The sequence below is a fragment of the Bos taurus genome, chromosome 13 (genome assembly GCF_002263795.3).
Source record: "Bos taurus isolate L1 Dominette 01449 registration number 42190680 breed Hereford chromosome 13, ARS-UCD2.0, whole genome shotgun sequence".
In the NCBI taxonomy this organism is placed as follows: domain Eukaryota; kingdom Metazoa; phylum Chordata; class Mammalia; order Artiodactyla; family Bovidae; genus Bos; species Bos taurus.
In genome coordinates this window covers 75,656,281-75,680,621 of record NC_037340.1, presented here as the reverse complement: position 1 = coordinate 75,680,621, position 24,341 = coordinate 75,656,281, and the positions used below count along the sequence as shown (strand labels likewise).

General features: G+C 45.1%; 1 protein-coding gene across 5 annotated transcripts in view; it reads right to left on the bottom strand.

Annotated features, from left to right (window-relative positions):
- EYA2 (EYA transcriptional coactivator and phosphatase 2) overlaps positions 1–24,341 on the bottom strand; it is a 264,116-nt gene that overhangs the window by 81,163 nt on the left and 158,612 nt on the right. For all 5 annotated transcript variants that reach the window (XM_010811532.4, XM_010811531.4, XM_059892762.1 and 2 more), the window contains 4 exon segments: positions 19,102–19,169; positions 17,457–17,634; positions 11,229–11,371; positions 1,659–1,742 (listed from right to left, as the gene is read on the bottom strand). In XM_010811532.4, coding sequence (XP_010809834.1) covers positions 1,659–1,742; positions 11,229–11,371; positions 17,457–17,634; positions 19,102–19,169 — 473 coding nt within the window.

Here is a 24,341-nt window from a genome sequence, read left to right as displayed (position 1 = left end):
AACTTTCCCTCTCCAGCTTTCCATACCCTCAAATTTTCAGCAGCAGTAGGAGCATAATTTGGTTTAAAAAGTGGTGGTGAGACACAGACACAAAAATCATACGCAAGATTACAAAGCCCTCCATGGAAACCAAATTGTTGCGTGAAGTAGTGGAACTTCTTGAAGGGCAAGAAGAGTGAAGGAATGGTTCTTAGGGGAGATGGTTTTATCTGGGTGGTTAAGAACCACAGAATACCCAGCCCGGGTGGGCATTTCGCTACTGCAGCCCCTTTGGGAAAGCCCATTTTCTTTCTTTCTTTTTTTTTTTTTTTTGCAATAGCTGCCAAGTCTGCTTTCAGCAGCTCTGGACTCTGCCATCCTTTCCCTAAGCTGTGCACGCTCCAAAAACGCATGCCGGATTTCCCGCAGGCACTGCTAGACGTATTAACGGCATTCCTCCTCGCCGAGAGGTTTCTGCACCACCAACACCATTTTAACATTCTTTACAACGTAACGGCAGACGATAAATCTATCTTGCTAATTACACATCCAGCTTGTTACAACCCTCATAAAAAACACGAGCAGCTGGAAAAGCCATGAGGTGATGTCAAATCATATTCCTGGGCTCTAAACAGAAACAGAAATATTTTCCAGGCGCTGGTGAGTCTCCTGGTTCCCACTCATGCGTGGAAGCAGCTGCTGACAGGTCGCTTAACTCAGAAAAGCTGATTCTGTGTCTGTCCCCCAAAGCCCCACCCCTCCACCTCTACCTGTCTCCCTGAAGAGATGGCAGACATCTGGAGCATCCACAGGGCGGTTGATACCAAGCCCTCAGGATGGATGCAAAGAATCAGCAGGGTTTGGGTTTTAGCAGTTGGGTTCATTTTTGCATTGTATGCATGCTCTGTTGCTTGGCCTGACTCTTGGAGACCCCGTGGACTGTAGCCCGACAGGTTCCTCCATCCATGGTATTCTCCAGGCAAGAATACTGGAGTGGGTAGCCATGCCCTTCTCCAGGGATCTTCCAGACCCAGGGGTCGAACCTGCATCTCCTGCATTGCAGGCGGATTCTCTACCACTGAGCCACTGGGGAAACCCTCATTTTTGCATTTTTAAGGGGTTTTTGGTGGTTCTTGCATGGACCACCAGTCCACCAACAGCATCTGCCTGAAATTCTAACTGGATGGTTCCTCGACATAATTTGTCGATGATACATTTGCAAAGCTGTTGGAGCTGACAAAATGCCTCCCCCTTGTCTCAGAAAAATGGGAGGAAAGTTAAATTCATCTGCCAGAGATACTAAGATAAACAATAGGGAGGAAGAAAAGTACTTTACCTCACTTTCCAGCTAGGATTCCTGGGTTTGGCTGAAGCATCTCCTAGCCCTCTTAGGAGGAGGGAGACAGGCGAAGACTACAAGCTTACATCCGATCAAGTGGATGTTGACTGTTTCATGTGTTGGAAGAAAAGGCAAGGCAGACAATGGGGGAAGCTGATTGAATTTTCACATGTCAAGGGAAAATTCTATAGGACTTCTCAAACCTGGGGTGATACAAAGGGGCAGCATTTGTTGGAGAAGCTGCCTCACCAGCTGCCCCCACAATTCCCAGGATAAACCAGCTGGACAGACTGTTATGCTGAAAAAAAAAAGAGAAACAGAGAGACAACATGATTCTTACCTTCCCGTATCTGGAGGCGAAAGTCCCCGTGAGTAAGGAGTGGAAAATAATTATCGTCTCATCCAGGTCCCACACGAACACACGCTGGGATGAAAGAGAGGGAGAGAAAGGAGATAAATACATTTGCTTGCATCTGACTTGATGTCTGCAGAAATTAACTCCCTGGGAGGAGAAAGATGTCTTGAAAAACATTATCTCTAATTTCTAAAACATGTGACTCATGGATGGGTCCTTGAGTCTCCATTCAACCTCAACTGTGTAAAATATATTCTGATGGCTGATCCTGGGGGTCCCTGTCAACCCAAAGATGCCAGAACTGAGATGCCTGTTCTTGCCTTTCACATAAAAGCTCAAAAAAGGAGGAATTCAGTCCAAAACCAACAATAAAAATCATAGAACTCATTTGACAAAATGAAATACTACCATTTTACGTTGACTGCTCACCATAAGCCTAGCTACTTCTGAGAGTTTGTTTTTAGCAGTTCTGGTGATTACCTTTATAACTCTAAATTACATACTTTCACTTATTGGTTTGCCAACTTTACTCATTTTTTTGTGTTTCTATTTTTACTTTTTTGATTTTTGGCTGCACCTCGAAGCATGTACGAACTTAGTTCCCTGACCAAGGATTGAACCTGTGCCCCCTGCATTGGAAGGTGGAGTCTTAACCACTGGACCCCCAGGTAAATCCCTGATTTGCCCACTTTAGACTGGGCATTGTGAAAGACGAAGGTTTAGCTCATGGTAATCTCCCCCGTTTCTCCAGAATTTTATGTTTTTCACATATGTGAACTGCTCTATTTCCAATTCCCATATGCTCTGGATATTTTCTCTTGGCTAAAACAGCAAGCTCAATATGGAAAATATGGATATTGGTGTCCCTACCCTTTCCACCAGGGCTTCCCTGGTGGCTCAGAGGTTAAAGCGTCTGCCTGGAATGCCGGAGACCCAGGTTCGATCCCTGAGTGGGGAACATCCCCTGGAGAAGGAAATGGCAACCCACTCCAGTACTCTTGCCTGGAGAATCCCATGGAGGGAGGAGCCTGGTAGGCTACAGTCCATGGGGTCACAAAGAGTCGGACACGACTGAGCGACTTCACTTTCACCCTTTCCACTAGCTCCTCCCCTCTCCAGTATTTGAGCTTCAGCCTTACTTTTGCCTTGTCAGTGTGGATAAACTGGTTCGTGCATTGGGTTTTATAACTACCTTAAGTGCTCTGTCTTCATGTTGATGTTAAAAGTTGGTAGCCAGTAAAGGGCATTTATTTACATCTTGTGATTACTGTTCACTGAAGAGCCAAGTAATGAGCTAGGATTTTACTTCCTTTTCTCTGTAGCCAGTGTCATAACTCTGGAGCCCATTTATTTTAATTTTATTAAAAAAAAAAAAAAAACAACGTAGTTATTTAGCTCCATCAAGTGTTCGTTGCGGCATGTGGGATCTTCCATCTTTGGTGAACTCTTAGATGTGGCAGGTGGGATCTAGTTCCCTGACCAGATCTAGTTCACTGGCCCCATGCACTGGGGGTGTGGAGTCTTAGCCACTGGACCACCATGAAGTCCCCTCCAGAATGACTTTAAGGAAACCGTTTCTGCCACTAAGGTCATATGTATTCTCCTTTCTTGTACTCCATCTTGATTAAAATCATGTCATAGCTCAGTTTTTTTCACATAGGAATCATGCCTGTCTGGAATAACTTTTATTTTTGCTGGAGTTTATTAACTGATTTAATTCTTTTGTTTCCAATATGGTCTCTTTATTAGAATCTCAAATTTAGCCACACCCTCTATATCAAAGATGTTCTTCCTCTGTGACAGAATGTTCCAATGTGGACTGGATCATCTTTAGGGTTGCCACATAGCTAGGATCCTGAGACTCCCCTTCACTGCATTTCTGGGTCAGATTCACTGTTTTCTGGATCCTAAATCTCTTTATTGGGTTTCTTCCTTGTTTTGCTTGAGTATATCCTTAGGTTGCTTTTTCTAAGAGGGTGCATAGAAAGTAATCTTGCTGCATTTTTACAAATCTAATCATACCTTTAATTCGCTATAAAGTTCCTCTAAGCGCAGAATTCCAATGGGAAAATAATGCCGTCTAGAGCTTTGAAAGAATCCCTCTATCTTGTAGTATCCAGCATGATTAATGAGAAGTCTGATGTTTCACTGATCTTCAGTTCTTTGTAGGTTTTACTTTTTTCCTCTCTGGATTTTTTAGGCTCTTTTCTTTATATTTGGTATCCTCAAATCCCATGAGGATATATCTAGGTGTAGTCTTTTTTCACTCATACTGTTCAGCATTCAAATAATTTCAATCTTATTTCTTTAAATAATGTCCTCTCATCTCTCCCACTGTTCTCTCTTTCTGGAATTTCCAACAGTCAAATTAGACCTTTTGGATTGATATTACTTATCCTTTAAAAATATTTTTTCTATAATTTTTTTTAATAAATGTTCTCAGAGATGTCTTTAACTTTCTCTTCTAACCTTTCTATGAAACTTTTGAGTCTATCATTTAAAAATCTACAGTAGCTTTTTCTTTGTCTCTGCGTGTTTCTTTTCCATTAGCCCGCACTTCTTATTCTGTGGATACAAGATAAGAAAACTGCTGGGAGCGAGCTCCGCCCGTGGCAAAGGTCATGAGGAAGGAGGCTTGGCATACGCAAAGGCGGGATCGAGCCTCAGGAGTCCCCCTGGAAATTCTCGAGCATCTACTCCCCAAACCAGAGTCTGCCTACTTTCTGCTTTGTGCTTTCACCTACACCTCTGACTTTATGGGGGGCTGTCCCCCACTACCTCTCTCTGAAAAAAAGAGTTAACTTACAGCTCCAGTTAATAATTCCTGGGTGTGACAGTGTTTCAACCTACAAACTCCTTTGGAAGTCCTCTAGCCTGCCTGAATAGGTTTTTCCGGCCACATGTGATTGCTCAGAGCCTCCCAACCGTGAGAGGCATGAGATGTTCTAAACTGTCTAAATACAGAGTCCTTTGTGCAGTTAAAAGATTGATTAGAAATTGTATTGGTGAAGGGATTTTCACTTGTTGGGCCAATGTTTGCTGCTAAGTCTCCATATCCCTTACCTGCTGTGTCCCTGGCAGTGTATTGATTAATATAATTGGTGTAAATAGTAGCTTTAATGTTTGCAACCTGGGACCCTTGAGTTAATTCTTTTTCTTGTTATAGCTCACCACACCTTTGCTCTGTAGGAATGCAACTTTATCTAACGCTTTTGAGGGTGGCGCTTGACTAATCACCTTTAGAGAAAAATAAGTTTTCTGAAGAAAGGGTCTTAAAATGTTAACAGGCCTCCGGGCCAGAAGATGATGCAAATCACCTAAACTTTTGCATATGATAAGTCTGCAGGAAGAAAGCCTGGCTTACTGCATGACTCTACCCCTTCCCCCATTATCCTCTATGCATAACTTAAGGTATAAAAACTACTTTGGAAAATAAAGTGCGGGCCTTGTTCACCAAAACTTGGTCTCCCCATGTCGTTCTTGCTCTCACCTTCTGGCTGAATTATTCAGCCTCTTTTCTCCACTGAATTTCCTCACTGAGCTATCCTTATTCTATTACTCTTTATATCCTTAATTAACGTTTAATTAAGCAGTTGTTTCCTGATCCTTGCCGATGCCGTCCCCGCTTCGAATTCCCTGGACCCATCGGGGCTGGACCCCGGCAGAAAACCAAAGAGAATTTTTCTATGATCTCTTTTGTTTCTTAAATTACCTCTCTTGTCATTTATCCTATTCATTTATCTTGGCCATAATTTTTCATACTGTAGGTTTTCTTAATTTTTCTGGTGATCATTATTTTTAAGAACAAAAGGGCTGACTGATCATTTATGTCGCTGGTGTTGGGGGCAGCAAAGGTACCTACTTAGTCTACCAACTTGAGTGGGCCACCTTGGAAAACCCTCTGGGGGGTCAGGGGTTGTATTTACACATCTGTAATGCCTTTAAAAGTGAAGAGAAAGGTAATATCTCAAAGGAAAAAGATCAATGAATACAGAGGTTTTCAAAACAATTAGTAGACTTGAATATTACTTTGTGAAATTTTTGCTCTGCTTACAATTATGTGTATATATATTCTGGGTCATGATAATAAGTATTGTTCCTATTATAGGTCAAGGCAAAAAGTGTTTGAAAATCACTGTGGGGGGTTAAATATGCTAAGTCCTAATTTATCCAACTGGGTTGGATCAGTTAAACTTAGATACTTTGGTAAGAGGATTTTTAAGAAAATCAACGAATATTTTTCAAATTTAATGCAGAGTCCCTTAATTTATTGACTATATTTCCTCTGAAGAGGGACTGTCCCTCTTCCTCACTAGGCCACCATTCTATCTCCCTGCCCTAGATTTTTAGTGGGTATATTGTTTGCGGTGGCCATTCTGCTGATGACCCTAACTTTTTAGCCCACCAGGGTTTGGGCCAGGGCTGGGCCCCTAACCCCACTGGGTCAGAAGCCTTTCCTCGGGAACTCAAAACTGGAGCCTGGAAAGAAATTCATCGTCTTTGGGTGGCTGTTGCTGGCAACATGATCTGGAGGCCAGGCCAGGCCACTCTGCGGAGGAAGAGGAACAGAGGTTGGAGAGAGGGAAACACGATCCAAGACTTTTGTAGGACTTGGTTTTACTGAGAAGCAAGGGCTTCTCAGCTGGCTTTAGTGAGGACTTCCCAGCTGGCTCAGTGGTAAAGAATGTGCCTGCCAATGCAGGAGACGTGGGTTCGATCCCTGGGTCGGGAAGATCCTCTGGAGGAGGAAATGGCAACCTGCTCCAGTATTCCTGCCTGGGAAATTCCATGGACAGAGGAGCCTGGTGGGCTGCAGTCCATAGGGTCGCAAAGAGTCGGACACGACTGAGTGACTGATTGTGAGCACAGAGTGAGGGGCCTGGAGGAGAGCCGTGCCCAGTAACCTGTACACTGAAGGGACATTCCTGCCTGGGGATTCTAGCACCTACACTGTGGAACGTGGGGCGAGAAGGTGTAAATGCGTTTCCTGGCCTCTCCCACCTTCTGGTTACAGTATCTTGCCGACACTGGCTGTCCCCTTGGCTCATGAGTTCTAAGAGAATCCCCGTATCCTTAAAATAAATTCTGCTTTTTCACTTTAGCCAGCTCCAGTTGGTTTCTGGCACCTGCAGTCAAGGGATTTTAACTAATACAGACTCCGAATTTTCCTTCTTTCCACTTCTCTACCTAATTTCTCTCTCGTGGGCTACGGTCATTAGTAACAGTACCAAAGACTTAGGAGGTGCGACTCGCGCAAACCCTCCATGCTGAAATTAAGCACGGCAGTGAAACACAGCTCACGCCTTTTCAACTGTTCCTGCCCAGTGGTACTTACTCTGGAATCAAGCAGCAGATGTTTCTAGAAAAATATCACCCCATAATCCCCCACTTCCATGCCACCCCACCCCTTTCTCAGCTTAATGGAAAAATGTCTCTCTGCCCCCACTATCCCCTACCTAGAGCAGAAACCACGTTAGTGACTTAATACATGTTTTAAAAATAGTAAAGTGTGAGTTGCTCTCCGGGATTTTCTATAGCTCTGCAACTTCCAGCTGGTAGAAAATCCTCAGGCATCTGGGAGGGCAGAAAGCAAGGGTAACCTGGAGCCAGTACATTTTCTTCTAACTTTTCGCAAAGGCTTAATCTCCTGAAGGGTTTGTGCAAAGTCTCTTTGGTTTTGGAAGGTGGTGGCTTTAAGAATTAGAGGAAAAGCAAGGACAGAATCCTCTGGACTGAGAATGGTGCCATGAGCAGTGGCAACACATGCTCTGTGGCAGGTTCCTAGGGCAGTCCAGCTCTCGGAGGAGATGGCTGGGTGTACCTCCAGAGGCTGACCAAGCACAGGGAAGAGTCCTTGTTTAGTCGCTCAGTCGTGTCCAACTCTTTTGAAACCCCACGGGCTGCAGCCTGCCAGGCTCCTCTGTCCGTGGGATTTCCCAGACAAGAATACCGGAGTGGGCTGCCATTCCCTTCTCCAGGGGATCTTCCTGACTCAGGGATCGAACCCACACCTCCTGCATTGGCAGGCAGGCTGTTTACCACTGAGCCACCTGGGAAGCCTTAGGGGAGGGGAGTGATGTTCAAAATACTTAATAACTTCTGGGATGATCGGAACAGACACCAGCCATAAACAACTGCCACTGCTCTCTTAGTGAATATGGCGTAGCCCTACTAGTAAACACTGGTTAACTAGTACGTCCTACCAGAGAACACTGGCTAAATATCAAATGTCCTAATATTGGCCATTTGTTGTTGTTGGGTCTCCAGCATCCACCCCCTTTCCAAAAAATAATTTTTATTTATTTATTTTTGGCTGTGCTGGGTCTTTGTTGCTGCGTAGGCTTTTTCTCTAGCTGCAGCAAACAGGAGCCACTCTCTAGTTGCGGAGCACAGGATCTAGGGCACATGGGCTTCAGTAGTTGCGGCTCCCAGGCTCCAGAGCACAGGCTCAGTAGTTGTGGCATCGGGGCTTAGCTGTTCGATGCCATGTGGGATCTTCCCGGACCAGGGATTGAACCCCTGTCTCCTGCACTGGCAGATGGATTCTTTACCACTGAGCCATCAGGGAAGCCCCTACTGGCTTAGAAGAGCATCCCGTTTTCTTTTCCCATTGCGCGCTGTCTTGGTGGGACTGTCCATCTGGGCACGAGTGAGGACCTAGACCAGGCCAATGGGATGCCGCCTCTTTGGAATCAAACGTCGAGTGACATAGTGTTAGAATTTTAAATGTTTTGCTCTGCAGTTGGGGCTGGCACCCTGGATTTCCCAGCATGGCCTTTGATAATATTCTTCATAACTTTGGTTGTATCACTTCCTCTTCATGCCGTTTACTCCCAGTAAATTCCTTTTTGCTTAAGTAACCAGAATTGGTTTTTGTTGTTTGCAACCAAATGACTGTACCTAATACCTCAAAGTCCTTATTGTCAACAAGGATCTCTATGCCCAACATATGGCAGGAGACCCCAGAGAATGGCTGGACTTCCAATGACCACTGCAGATCCTGAAAATGAGAAAGGCAGCAGCCACCAAGCCACACTGGACAACAGAGGCTATTATTTTGTCTTTTTTTAAAAATTAAAAATTATTATTTTTTAACCAGGGGCATACTTATTTATTTATTGGCCGCATTGTGCAGTATGTGGGATCTTAGTTCCCCCGCCAGGGATCAAACCCACACCCTCTGCATTGGAAGCATAGAATCTTAACCAATGGCCTGCCAGGGAAGTCCCTATTATTCTGTTTTCTGAGACCACATGAACCTTGAGATTCTCACATAATCCCGGCAGGGGGAAGGGCCCCAGTAATGAAATGGAATTCCCCACCACCTGGATGGATGGGGACTCAGAGTCAAAATGACACTGGTTTTAAGGAAACGATGAAAATGGTATTTCTTAGCATATCTGAGTTTGCCGGCTGAGCTTTGTAGCTGCCAGATTTGTACAGGATTGTGAACAGGGGTGTGATGATGCTGCATTTGGGTACCAAGACAGTGACCCAGGCTTTGCCAACACTACCCGTGTATACCCATGGCACACTCAAGCTGACAAATGACTGCCTTCTGCAAACAAGTAGAAACTTGTGCATGTGCCCATTTTTTCTCTTAGATAACAGTTAGACAGATAACATGAGCTAGATAGATAACATGAGCTTCCCCGGTGGCTCAGACGGTAAAGAGTCTACCTGCAATGTGGGAAACCCGGGTTCAATCCCTGGGCCAGGAAAGATCCCTGGGAGAAGGAAACGGCAACCCACTCCAGTGTCTTGCTTGGAAAAATCCTATGGATGGAGGAGCCTGGTGGGCTACAGCCCATGGGGTCACAAAGAGGTGGACATGACTGAGTGACTTGGGGGGCATTTGTCTCCTTTACTTGTCTCCTCAATCTCTCATGCACACTGTTCTTTTTTGTTTGCTTGGGAAAATGTCAGCACCTGACCAATAACCCCACACTTGCTTCATTATAATCAGGACTGCTGCGGCTCTTCGATAGTAGTTCTGAGCCTGGGCTGCACTGGAATCATGGAGGGAGCGTAAACATACTGACACCTGGGTCTCTTCCCAAGGACTCTGACTTCATTGATCTGGATCGTCATTGATCTGCAGCTTGAGAATGAAGGTTTCTCAAAGCTTCCCAGAGATTCTTCTTTTTTTTAAACTTATTTATTTGGCAGCACTGGGTCTTAGTTGCGATATGTGGGATCTAGTTCCCTGACCAGGGATTGAACCTGGGCACCCCCTGCATTGGGAGGGCAGTCTTAACCAGTGGACCATGAGGAAAGTCCCCAGGAGATTCTTATATGCAGCCCAGACTGAGAGCCACTGTCTGAAAAACTCAGAATCACAGAAACAATGCAAATTCATTTCAGCCAGTCCCCTATCTCCAGATAGATAAATATCTAAGCTGTAGGAGGGTCACTATTGCTTCCCAGGTGGCTCAGTGGTAGAAGAGTCCATTTGTCAATGCAGGAGATGCAGGAGACGTGGGTTCAGTCCCTAAGTTGTCCCTCCTCCTCCTGGAGGAGGAAATGGCAGCCCACTCCAGTATTCTTGCCTGGAGAATCCCATGGACAGAGGAGACTGCCAGGCTGTAGTCCAGGGGGCTGCAAAGAGTCAGGCACGACTGAGCGACACACACCCAGTAGGGTCACTAGGGGAACTTTTAGAACTCCCTGCAATGTCCAGTTAATTAGTCTGGGAGGAGGTCTGGGTATCTGAATTTTCAAAAGCACCCCGGGTGATTCTAACCAGTAGCTGAGGTTAAGAATCACTCCAATCCAATGGGGAAGGTCCACTGTCCAATGTCATCTTTACTGAAGGTTTTCTTTCTTTCTTTTTTAATTAAATTTATTTATTTTAATTGGAGATTAATTACTTTACAATATTGTATTGGTTTTGCCATACATCAACATGAATCTTTCACGGGTGTACACATGCTCCCCATCCTGAACCCCCCTCCCACCTCCCTCCCCATACCATCCCTCTGGGTCATCCCAGTGCACCAGCCCCAAGCTTCCTGTATCCTGCATCGAACCTGGACTGGCGATTCGTTTCTTATATGATATTATACATGTTTCAATGCCATTCTCCCAAATCATCCCACCCTCTCCCTCTCCCACGGAGTCCAGAAGACTGTTCTATACATCTGTGTCTCTTTTTACTGGAGGTTTTCAAAGTGTGGTCTCCCACCACATCAACATTGTCTAGGAATCTGCTGGAAATGCAGCTTCTCAGGCCCTGCCCCAGATCTACTGACTTGGAATCCCTGGCGGTTGGCACAGTCTGGGTTTTCCCAGGCCCCCAGGTGATGCTGTCTTGGCTCACCGGTTGTTACCATGTCTAGGGTCACTTTTCCTAGCCTTGCAGTCAACAGTGCTTCCGTGTGGCCAGTCAAATTCTTCCCTCCTTCTCATCAAGGGCACTTTTCTGTTACTACACTCTGTGAACACAAAGGGCCATCTTCCTCCCAGGGACTTGGAGAGAACTCTGGTCCCCACCTCCTGTTCCAGCTACACGTGGATGTGACATTCACTCAACAGGGTGGAAGCATCTGGAGTTACCTCGATCTCATTGTCCCCTGCTGGGGAGGGGTCGCTGCTCCGCTTAGACCGGCCTCGGAGCTTCCCGTCGGAGGCCCGGGGTGGCCTGTCTGTGTCTCCCTCCTTTGCCGGTGTGGAAGGTCCATTGTGTGTGTTATATTCACCTGGCGTAGGAAAGGAAAGGGCAGACAGATCAGAGAGCTGGCTGAGTGTCTCCTCCTGTGAACGATTATACCAGAACCATCTAACTCCAAAATGGGAGGTCTCAAAGGCAGCAGTGAAGGTAAAGATCATGTAGGATCAAAATTAACTCTCAAAAGTTCCTTAAACTGCTCATTCATAATCATTCATTCACCCAGCAAAGATTTACTGACTAGGTATAGTTCCAGGCACTGGTTCCCACAGCACCCAGACTAGAGGGAGGAGAGAGACATCAGAGAGAGAAGTAAACATGTAACATGCCAGGTGGGGACATGTGTGACAGAGAACTAACAAATCGGATAAGAGCAGGGAGAGTGCTGGGGGGTCACTAATTTATAGGGGACACCTCGTGGATAAGGTGACAGCTGAGCAGGGATCTGAGAGAGGCAAGGGTGGGCAGCTACAACTTCAGTGAACAGAGTTTTGTGCTTACAACTGTCTATATACCCTAAGGTCTGAGAATCCCTAAACTAACAGGAGGAGGAAAATAACATATACATGTGTGTTTGGCTGGGCTCCTCTGGTGGCTCTGATGGTAAAGAATCTGCCTGCAATGCAGGGTTCAATCCCTGGGTTGGGAAGATCCCCTGGAAAAGGAAATGGCAATCCACTCCAGTATTCTTGAGTGAAGAATTCCATGGACAGAGGAGCCACGGGGTCACAAAGAGTCGGACACATCTGGGCAACCAACTTTCACTTTTCACTCCGTAGCTGGCTATCAAACTCCCTCCCTTGGGGTGAGTGGGGGTGTGTGGGGAGAATTCTCTACATTCCTGTCACTAGGCAGCTTGCTGCATTTTCTGTATGTATCTTAAAAGCAAGTCCTTTAAGCTTTTCTTGTTAAGAAATCTGTCAATTTGAGATTGTAAGGCAAGAGCATCCAGCACAGGGCTGGCAATTAGGAGATATCAGCAAAGGGCTTAAACTGAGTTCTGGCTTGACTAGACCTACATACATGAAGGACCAGTGAGAAGGTGCAGGGATGAGGGTGGGCACCTTCGGATTCTCGTTGAAGTGGCGTTTCTGGACACAGTGTGCCGAGAGGCTGCCAGGCTCCTGCCCTTGGGCAATTGTCTAATGATCCACAGTGAACAAGTGGTCAGCACCCCGCAGGACTTAAGTCCCAGAGGCAGCATCCAAGTTGTGTTGGTTTTTAAGCACAGAAGTTTTAAATGCATTTTACTAGACTTTATTATCTTTATTTAACTAATGAGGGAACTGAGGCTTATGGAGATGATGTAAGCCTGTAACCCTGCAAATGAGCGATAAAGCCAGAACTAAAATTTGGGTCTGCCTGTGTCGCTAGAGTGACAGAACTGTAAACCAGTGTGGAACCTTAGAGGACCTCCCATCCCACTTTCTCATCTTACATCTGCTTGTTTTAGCTCCCAAATGTACCCTGTGGACTCCATCTTTCCTTCCATAATTGCCAGTTCTTGGATCATTGGGGTGGCGGGGAGAAACGCTTTTGTCTAAAAATACTTGGCAAGCCACTAATTTTTTCCTACCCTGGAAGGACTATTTCCCTCCCAAACCCAAGGGATTGAATTTTATTTATTTAATATTTATAAAACTTAGCAGACTAAGGACATAATAAAAAAAGATGTGATTTTGAGTTGTAGAACGGCTGGGCTGTCTCCAGCTCCCCCAAATTTCTGGGACACAGCATTAGAGACTTCCAAAACATCAAACTAGCAAAGACTTTCTTCTGGAGGATGAGGAAAAGGCAGTAAATAAATTCACAGATGCTTAAGAGTCATAAATAAAGTTTATCCTGATTCACTTGGTAGTTCTAAGACTGTGGAGGCTTAGAAAACACCGGTTGGCCCCATTAAAATTCAGGCAAATATTATTAAAAAGAGGAGGAAACACCAGCTACCTAAGAAATGTCCCAATAAGGTGTTAGGTGAAGTCAATTTATTAGGGGTGCCAAAAAAAGCAGCTTTCCCCAACCTTATACATTCTTAGAATGAAGGGTCAAAGTTCAAGGACAAAGTCAGAGGTGCACATGCTATACAGCAAATTATAGTAATCTTTCCTGGAGTCATTTCACTCTTTTTCTTTCTCCCCTTTCAATGTTTTTACTTATTTTAACAACTGTTGAGGTATAACTGACATACAAAATAACCATACATACTTAGAGCACAGTTTGATAAGTTTTGAACACACGGTCACATCTATGAACCCACCACCACAATGAAGATAATGAACAAATCCAGCACCAAGGGTTTCTCTGTAATTCCCTTGTAGTCTCTTCCTCCTGCTACCCACTCCCTAGCCAACCATAGGTCTGCTTTCTTTCACCATAAATTAGTTTGTATTTTTTAGAGTTTTAAACAAATGGCATCACTTAGTATGTGGTGTCCACACACATACAAACACACTTTTCTGGCTTCTTTCAACCAGCAGAACTGTTCCGAGATTCAATCCATGTTGCTATGTTTATCGCTAGTTTATTTCTCTGTGTTGCTGAGTACCACTCTATTGGGTGGATGTATCCCTATCTGTTCACCTGGAGATGGACATTTGGGTTGATTCTAGTTTTTGGCTGGACTAAAGCTTTTATGATCATTCACTCATCAGTACTCATCAGTCTGCATAGACATGACCTTTCTCGTTATGAGAGACTGTGGTTACTGGTTCATAAGCAACTGCAAACTTTTTTTCCAAAGTGGTTGTAGCATTTCACACTCTCACCAGCAAGGTTAAGGGGATTCTAGCTGCTCTGCATCCTTGCCATTCATTGGTGTGGCCAGTCTTTGTAATTACAGCCATTCTAAGGGGTGTGTGTTTGAGGATTTAATTTCCATTTCTCTGACTAACGCAGCACTCTAGTCATGTGCTTTTTACAAAATAGTTCTTTATTTTATTTTTGGCTCTGATGGGTCTCAGCTGCAGCACTAGGGCTCTTCGTGGTGGGGTGAGGGCTTCTCTCTAGACGTGGTGCATGGGCTCAGTTGCCCTGCGGCGTGCGGGATCTTAGACACCGGGATTGAACCTGTGCCTCCGGCTTTGGAAAGCAGATTCTTACCCACCCAGGGAAGTTCCAGTCAGGTGCTTTTCTTTTTTTCCGGCTGTGCTGGTATATTCTTTGGTGAAGTGTCTGTTAAAATACTTTGCCATTTCTTTATTGGGTTGTTTTCTTATTATTGGTTTTGAAAGTTTAAAAAAAAAACATATTCTGGATGGTTTATTTTATGCATCAACTTGACTGAGCCAAGGAAGGCCCAGAGAGCTAGTAAGACATTATTTCTGGGTGTGGCTGTGAAGGTATCTCCAAAGAGATTAGTGAGTAGAGAAGATATGCCCTAACCAATGTGGGTAGGCATCAGCCAATCCATTGAGGATTCGGGTAGAAGAAGGCAGAGGAAGGGAGAACTCTCTCTCTTCCTGACACATAAAATTAACTCTCACACATGGGTTATTTACAAGTGTGTTATTTCGCTTTTGGATATTTGCGAATTTTCCAAAAATCTTCCTTTTACTTCCCCTATTTTCAGAGTATGTACTTTTTATTCCTTGAAAATTAACTATCACACATGGGTTATTTAGAAGTGTGTTACTTCAGAGTATGTACTTTTTATTCCTTGAAACCTTTTAAATGTAATGGGACTTCACGATTTATGGCCCGGAAGTTCTATTTTTGGTAAATGTTTCATGCGCATTTGAAACAAATGTGAATTTTGCTGTTCCGTGGAGGAGCCTACAGATTGTCTGTTACATCTTTTCCCTCTAGTTCCCTCCCCAGAGAAAATGAGTTAACGGTCGTTTTTGCATCCTTCCGGAAACTTTCTATGCGAATATGGGCATTTAACTATACTCATATTTAAAACCCTCCAGGACCGTGTCATGCACGTAGTTCTTGTTTCCTCACCTATCACAACAGCTCAGAGAGATCCGTATTAGTGGATTCTTTTCAACAGATGTATAGTGTGCCAAGGGTAGGTACACTACCGTTTATTTAACCTGACTCCTATTCATGGATATTTAGGTTACTTCCAGGCTTTTGCTCTGCTGCAAAAAGAATTCTTTTAACTTAAGTCTTTGTACCTATGTGAAACTTTATTTTTAGTGTAAGTTTGTGGAAGTAGAATAATTGAATTAAAGCAACCACTACTGATTTGTCTTTTCTCTTGAGTAACAAGAGAGGTTCAGATTTTGCCTTTGCCATCAGCAAAAGTGAAAGTGAAAGTTGCTCAGTCGTGTCTGACTCTTGGTGATCCCATGGAATTCTCCAGGCCAGAATACTGGAGTGGTAGCCAATTCCCTTCCCCAGGGGATCTTCCCATCCCAGGGATCGAACCCAGGTCTCCCTCATTCCAGGTGGATTCTTCACCAGCTGAGCCACAAGGGAAGCCCAAGAACACTGGAGTGGGTGGCCTATCCCTTCTCCAGGGGATCTTCCCGCCATCAGTGAATTGCTCTGCAAACGTCCGCGAATTGTTGGGGCTTCACGTAACTGTGAATGCGTGTTGATGCCAACAGTGCGCTGATGGGGCTGCGGGCTGCGGAGGAGCAGAGCCTGAGGACAGCGTATCCGGACAACGCAAAGGGTGAGCATGATCTGTCAGTAATATATAAACCTCTTGAGCCTCTGGAATTTAGAACCAACCACTCAAGGAGATCCTGGATAATTTCAGAAGTGGAGTTTTTATGCGGAATTTTAAGAGAGTGCATGAGCGTGTGCGTGTGTGCGTGTGTGCACAAGTAAGCTTACATGCCGTTCCTTTATAACAGACACGGGGGAGACGAGGCAAGAGACCTTGGTTACAGCTGACTATTATTTATGTCATTAGATTTTATGTGAGCTTGTTAGACACGCAGTAAAAACCATCTCAACCACTTATTGTTGAACCTTAGGGCCAGGGGATAAATAAAGAACAGGGGGAAACAATAAGGGAAAATTTCAAAGAGACACAAAGAGCCTTTATGTTCGCTCCGGATGGGGAACAAAAATGACCATCTCACATAACCCAAATTCTTGAGAAGTCAAGTCTCTAGAATCCAGTTCACCAGCAAATTATAGATAGTAGCATCAAGTGGAAGATTTCCTGCTTATATTTCATTTCTGAAACCAGTTTGAAGAGGCCACATGCTGAAAAGCAGGATGGGCAAAGATAATTCGGCAAGTTTGTTACATTTCATACTCTTCCAAGGAAGCAAACTTTGGAAATTGGAAGGTGGGTATTATGCATTTATTCTATACTCTTTGATGAGGTCACAGTGACCAAAGTCAACGCCCAAACCTTAAACTGCCTTCCAAGTTGACTAAAAAATGCTTGGCTGTGTTGTCTCCCATTTGTCACCAAGCCAGTGCGATTTAACCCACCCCAACTGGTGGAAAACGCAAGCAACAGCTGCACCAAGAGCTGCAGGAACGAAAGTGGTGAGTCTTCACTACTGTCTTTTTCTAGCCATCCACCAATGAATATTTATTGAATGAATGTCCATACACATCATGCTAGCTTGCCTTCTACAAAGCCCCAGAAACAGGAGGCTTCAGAAAAGAAGAAAATGCAATATTTCCTATTATTGGACGGTCTAATTTATGGCTGTCATGGTATTTAATGGTGATGAGTCTAAATTGTCTCATAAAGAGTAGACACGTGCACAGCAGATTTACGAAATCAATAAATGAATGCACAAGCTGGTGAGCTAGTTTACACAGGGATGCAAACATCACCAAAGGGCCTAGATGTGGAATCGGGTGTGCTCTGTCTAAATGGAGCAAACATTACTCAGCTCCAGCCAAGCCCTGTCACTTAACAATGTGGGCCTAGGGTGACCGGATCGTCTTTTAAGAGAAGGCAGGCATTAGAATTTTTAGGTAAAAATTTATGACTTTCTAAAACATGGATGCAATTAAAAACACACGTACACCACGCCCCCACATCCACACACAAAGAAAAGCCAACAAAACATATCTGAGGGCTGATGCTAACTCATGGGTGACCAGTTCATTAAAACTGGGACCTCCACTCAGTTCATCTTTCATACAAGAGCTCAGACCACAGCCATGAATGACCACAGGGCAGTGATGGTACTTACCGCCAAGCGACTCGGAACTCTGGCTGGGGATGTTGTGAGATGCCTCTTGGAGGACGTAGGTGGACGTGGAGAGAGGAGAAGGGCAGATGCTGCTGGCTGGGACGTAAGGAGGGTTGTAGGACGAGCTGTAATACTGGGAGTACTGGCTCTGCGGGAAGCCGGGGTAGGAAGGATAGTCCTGGAAAGGGAAACCCACAAGGCTGTGAGTGGGGAAGACTGTCAGGCTGACGGGGGCGAGGGGCCTCCTGGGCTGGGTCTTCTGAATTGATCCCTGTTCCCCCACCGTTACAATAAAAGTTCTATGAGGGCTGGAGTTTCGGCTAAAAGCAGATTTTCCCCCAAGACAAGGATTCAAGTAGAGGATTTGGGGGATGAAGGCAAGACCAGCTGGGGAATGGGGAAGTGAGGTAGCAAAGGGAAGAAGGGCAAGCAGTCAGCACGGGGGCTTCTCCAGTGGGGACTGGAGCTGAATTCTACCCAGGAGATGCTGGGATGGCAAAAAACACACCTCAGAAAGATCTCTCCCAGGGGGCAAAGGAGCTGGGGTATTTATACACCAACTCCAGCCAGTCTTTGCTTGAGAGCTGCTCCCAGAGGGTTTCAATTCCCTGGCACTTCCTACTGCCCTATACATTGGTTCCAGAAAACACCTGTGTGCCCAAAGATGCAGAGATTGGCAGCTGGAAGCCAACAGGTGCACCCTAAGGGACGTGGGTATGGTTCTGACAGCATCCATCTCAGGCACTATTGTATCCCCAGTGCTTGGAAGAGTGCTGGGCACACGTGGGCACTCAATAAATGCTGGAAAAATTAAAGAACAACTGAGTGAGGAATGAAGACCACGTACACTTGTGCAGGAGTCTAGGTTCATTTTAGGTGGTGGTGGTGGCTCAAATCTAGTACGCCTACACAGCATTAAGGATCCAGAACCTTCTAGGAGGGAGTCTTAGAGATGAAATCAAAGAATACCAATCCTCTTTATCAAAGAGGATCTTGGTCTGTTTCAACCAACCAGATAGTCCAACTCTCCCACCATAGTCACTGTTTCATATATTTAGCCCCCCTGGAAAGTAGAGCTTCTCAATCTTGCAAAGAACTCATGGAAGGTTCTTAATAGGAAAGGTACACAGGCAGTGCACAGAGTTCCCGTCCACCGTGAGCAGGTTAATTCTTAACTCACTCTCTAAGTGAAACCAAGAGACTCACATTATTGGCCAACATCCATCCATCTTTATAGTGTTGACTAAGCTCTGTTTCACAAGTATTTATAATGTAAAGTTGGGCACTTTACAGTGAGATGCAGAGATAAAGATGATGTCCTTTCACCCTTGAAGAGCTCGGGGTCTGGTGAAAGCCACATGTTTTTGCTTTCATACATTCCAGACTCAACAGTCAATGGGTGTCTTCAACGGGGATCAAGATGGAACACAGAACAGAGCCCCTTCATCTTGGAAATCTGCCAACAATTCCGATTTCTCTGCCTCTACGCTGTCTCTTTCCGATGGCTGTTGGTGTAGCCTGGCCCCTGTGGCCTCCAAACCCAGGGAATAAGAGGCCTGGTGCAGGTCGCCTCTCTGGCTGCCCTGATTTAAGGGGACTGCTTACGGAAAGAGCCCAGAAAGCCACTGGTAGGGAGCTAGTCTACCTGGTGCACAGTTCCGAATCCGGCCGCGTTGGTCAGTCCATTTGCTCCTTGATAGATCCCGGCCGTGCCTGTGGGAAGGAGCGACAGATGAGGTTCTTACAGTCAGGGAGGGACGTGGAGGAGAAAGGCACAGTGGAAGGCTGGAGTCTTTGAGGTTCGACAGTTTGGGATGGAACTTATGACTCGGACGATCTCTCTGAACCTCGGTTCTCTCAGTTAATGAATAAAATACAAATAACACCTTCAAAGGATTCTGGTGAGATATAAATGAGAGTGCACACAACATAGCTTCTGGTACTCCATAACTATGTTTTAAAAATAATTTAGTTTTTTAAAAATTGTGGTAAATGTACATAACAACACTGGCCATTTTAACCATTTTGTTTTTACTTTTTAAAACTGACGTATAGCTAATTTAAAATGTTGTGTTAGTTTCGGACGTACAGCAAAGTGATTCGGTTCCAATTTCTCCACATCCTCACCAATACTTATTTTCTGATTTTTAAAAAATATTGCAGCCATTCTAAAGGATGTAAGGTAGCAATGATTATGCTTTGAATTGAATGAATAAAATGACTTCTCCTTTTTGAACTTCAGTTGTCCCACCTGTAAAATGGGAATAAAAATGATACTACTACTACTAGAAAATGCTACTTAGTCAATGAATGAGTAAATGAATGAATGAGTGTGGTGTCATTACCTGGTCTCCCCTGACCAGGTAAGCTGGTGGTCAGGGGAGACCTCCGAGATGACATTTGAGCTGAGTCATGAATGGTAAGAGGAAACCAGTGATGGAAATGCCTTGAGGGAAGAGACTTCACGAACACTGAGGGTGAGACTCTCCGGTAGGGACTAGCTTGACAGGTTACAGAGAAAGAAAAAGGGGTCAATGGAGCAGGAGCCCAGAGAAAGAAGACGGGGGTTACCACCAGAACAGCAGTCAACTCGTGTGTGTCAGGGCTCCTCATGGGGGAAGTGAGCAGAGGAAAATTAAGTCTCGTGCTCAAGGCAGCCTGGATAGTGAGTGACAGCCTCGGGCGCTGGAATCCAGGCAGTCTGGCTCAAGTCTGCTTTTCCAACATGGCTCTATACTGCCAGGGCTTCCCTGGTGGCTCAGACAGTAAAGAATCGGCCTGCAATGCAAGAGACCTAGATTTGATCCCTGGGTCAGGAAGATCCCCTGGAGAAGGAACGGCAACCCACTCCAGCATTCTTGCCTGGAGAATTCCATGGACAGAGGAGCCAGGCGGGCTACAGTCCCTGGGGTCACAAAGAGTCAGACACGACTGAGTGACTGAGCACACACACTGTACTGCCAAAGCTGCTTCTTTTTAGAACTGTTTTTGGGGCACACTTTATAAAATCCCTCCACTGTAAATGTTGGCTCAGTGATTTTTAAAGTAAATTGCTTTACTGTACAGCTGTCACCACGATGAAGTTTTAGAACATTTCCATTGCCTTCAAAGAACCCTCATGCCTGTTTGCAGTCAACCTCTTCTCCCATCCTCAGCCTCAGGCAGCTCTTTTTGATTATAGCCATTCTAGTAGATGTGTCCCTGGAGTGGGAAATGGCAGCCCACTCCAGTATTCTCGCCTGGAAAACTCCATGGCCAGAGGAGTCTGGTGGGCTTCAGTCCATGGGGTTGCAAAGAGTCAGAAACGATTGAGCAGCTGAGCAGTAGATGTGTAGTGGTCTCTCATTTTGGCTTTAAGTAGCATTTCTCTAATGACTAATCAAGTTGGGCACCTTTTTATGTACTTATTAGTCATTCAGGTATCTTTTTTGATGAAGATTCATTCAAATTTTTTTCCCACTAAAAAAAAGTTAGGGTGTCCTCTTAACACTGATTTGTAAGAGTCCTTTATATACTCTGGACACAGGTTCTTTATCAGACATATGATTTGCAAATATTATCCCCCAGTCCTGTCTCTTAATTTTTCTAATGGTGTTGCTTGAAAACCAAAGCAAAAGTTTTAAAGTTACTAATATTTTTTACAAATCTTGTTTTTGCTGCCTAACTCAAGGTCATAAAGACTCTTTCTAATATTTTCTTTTAGAAATTCTAGAGTTGAAGGCCTTACATTTAGGTCTATGACCTAATGTAAGTGAGTTTTTGTGTACTGTGTGAGATAAGGGCCTAAATTAATCTTTCTGCACATGGCTACCCAGTTGTTCCAACACAAGTATAAAAAGTCTATCCTTTCCCTCATTAAATTACTTGGCACCTTTGTCAAAAATTGACAACGTGAGAGTTTATTTATGGGCTCTCTATTCTCTTCCACTGACCTATCCGTTCTGCACAAATTCCATCCAGTCTTGATTACTGTAGCTTTACATGAAGTTTTGAAACCAGCTAGTGTAAATTCTCCAACTTGGTTTTTCTTTTCCAAGATTGTTTCGCCTTCTCAGTATAACCTTGACATTTACATATCAATTTTAGAATAAGCTTGACAATTTCTATTGGCGAGAACAAAGCGGCACGACATTATTCAAGAGTATCAACTCAGAAATCTATATCCAGAGGAAACATCCTTCAGAAATGGGGGAAATCAACACATTCTCAAAATGAGGGAGAACCAAGAGAACTTGTCACAATAGATCTCCCCTGAAATAAGGGCTACAGAAAGTTCTTAAAAGAGACAAGAAATTTTAAAAACTGGGCGGGGGGGAGAGGTAGGGGAGAAAAGGAACCCTGAAACATCAGGCAGGAAGAAAGAAAAAGAGTAAAAATATGGGCAAGTAAAATCTCTTTTCCAAGAGGTTATGACACTAACTCAATATACCATTAGATTCATAATAGTTTGCTGTTAAACTTGTTTTATAACTATATAAAACACTGAAATGGTTCCAAAGTCAGATCGACAAAATAAACTAACCATATCCTTATCCAGGGCTTTCCCAGGTGGCTCAGTGGTAAAGAATCCTCCTGCCAATGCAGGAGATGTGGGTTTGATCCCTGGTCCAGAAAGATCCCCTGGAGTAGTAGGAAATGATAACCCACCCCAGTATTATTGCCTGGGAAATCCCATGGACAGAGGGCCTGGTGGGGTACAGTCCATGGGGTCACAAAAGAGTTGGACAGGACTTAGCAACTGAACAACACCACTCTTATCCAGAGGTGAGGGGAATGTGTCCCAAGCACTGGTAAGGTGGGGGAGAAGTAAACTGCCAGAAAGTGATTTCACTAGGAGCTTGAGGGGCACAGGGAAGGGTTCTGAAATGCCAACTGGGAGGTGTGGAGTCAGGGAGGGCTTCCTGGAGCAAATGACAACTAAACTAGTCTCTGAAGGATGAGTAGGAGTGAGCTGCATGAAGAGAGCACGAACCAGGAACACCAGCACACGTGGGCATCTGCTTCAGATCTTCATTCCACGGAGGCTTATCTGAGACCCAGAAACCAGAGAATGTGTCCACACTAATACGGCATGATATGCTGGAATCCCATTCTCTCCTCCACGGCCTGTCAGGACACATCTGGCAGAAAGTCTAGGCCAGTCGATTTCATTCAAGGTCATTTTGGGGGTCCTGGTTACCATGGCAACCCCTCCCTGCTAAATCACAGAAACATGCCTGCCTTGGGAAGTCACTTCTGGATGCGGTGCTTTCTCTCCTGATTTCTCTTTTCTTTAGTGGCAACCTTCTGAATGATGAATTGGGCGGGTTTAGAAATAAACCGGCCCACAATCTCATCCCTTGGTATTCTTTCTCCCAAACGGCTTCTTGTTTGTTTATATTTTATGACCCAGGGGCATGAGAAGAATGGGCAGCTGAACAAACCGCAGCATGCCGAGGGCAGTCCCCGAGTCCCCGCAGTGAGAGAGCCCTCCCATGCCAGAGAGGACGCAGGAGGAAGGGGGCACACAGCCCCAGATGCCTCATGCCACATATGTGGTCTGCAAATGGACCCACCTGGAGCTGGAATGTTAAACACTGACCTCTCGCCTCCATTTGGCTGGTGGAAGGCCTGGGGAGGGCAAGGATGAGAAGAGGAAAAACATCTTCTCTTAAGGGGACGATGGTGGCGGATCCTGCTTTGGGGTCCCCTCCACTATCCCTTTATTCCTTCTCTCTCATATTAAGAGAATCTCTGCTTTCAAGCTGTGCGCATGGCCGATTAGAGTAAGCCCCGTGGCCCAGCTTCCCCTGTGACTGGTGTGGTCATGTGATGAGCTCCAGGGAAGGGAAGAGGGCTAAGTTACTGTGTGCAGCTTCCTAGTTGTGCCCTCAAAGGGCAGAGGTGGGTTCTTCCTTGCCTGGAATGGAGCTATGTTGGATCACAAAACTGAGGAACCAGACATAGGAGCTTGGAACCCCGCCATATGTGCAGACCAGAACCGCCACATCAGTTTGGACTTTGAGGAGAGAAAGAAATGCCCTTCTTTCTTGCTGAAGACATTGCTATTCTGCGTGTCATATCGGAGAACTGCTTTATTTTTTTGACTGGTTGGTTTTCTTGGATTTTAAGTAAAAGTTGATTCTTACTGCCTGGCTCAGTAAAACAGTTTTTAAGTGAATGGTCATTCATTTATTGAATAATCGTTTCCCAGTGATGTACCAAATACTACTGTGTCTACGACTTTTCTAGTATCATACAATGGGCAAGGGTTGACGCTGATATTCAGAGAGGACAGACAGAAGACCACTGAGTGAAGAGATACGCAAGGAGTTGAGATAACTCCAGACAGACCAAAACACAGTGATGTGTGAATGCTGGCTTTTAAATGCTAACGCTTTGGGGAAGAAGATGCGGCAATTCATGGTGGGATCGTCCTGAACTGGTCCACACCCTGCTCAAGGAGACGAGTCTCTGATCACGGGCATGGATTTGGGGGCACGATGGAGCTGCTGTGAAAGTTTCTCACTCCAGTTTCGTATGTGTTTGTTCCTGCTAGCCAGCAGGCTCGTGGGCTGATCCCACTTGGCAGGCCAACTAAGAATGAGGGTGAAGTAGGTAAAACGGCTTAGTAAGAAATAGGAAGAAAGAAGGCTTTTCTCAAGTGGGGGATGCAATTCTCCTGGCTAGAGAAGTGGGACAGAGCAAGAGGGAGGGAAAAGAGTGAGAGGAGGCGAGTGAGGACGAGCAGGAGTCGCGGGGCAGAGGGATTCCATTCTCTGCACCCGCATGTAGCTGCTGAGAAAGCAGCAAGACGCTCAGGTCATGGGGAACACATGTACACCCAGGGCTGATTCATGTCATCGTATGGCAAAACCCACTGCAGTATTGTAAAGTAATTAGCTT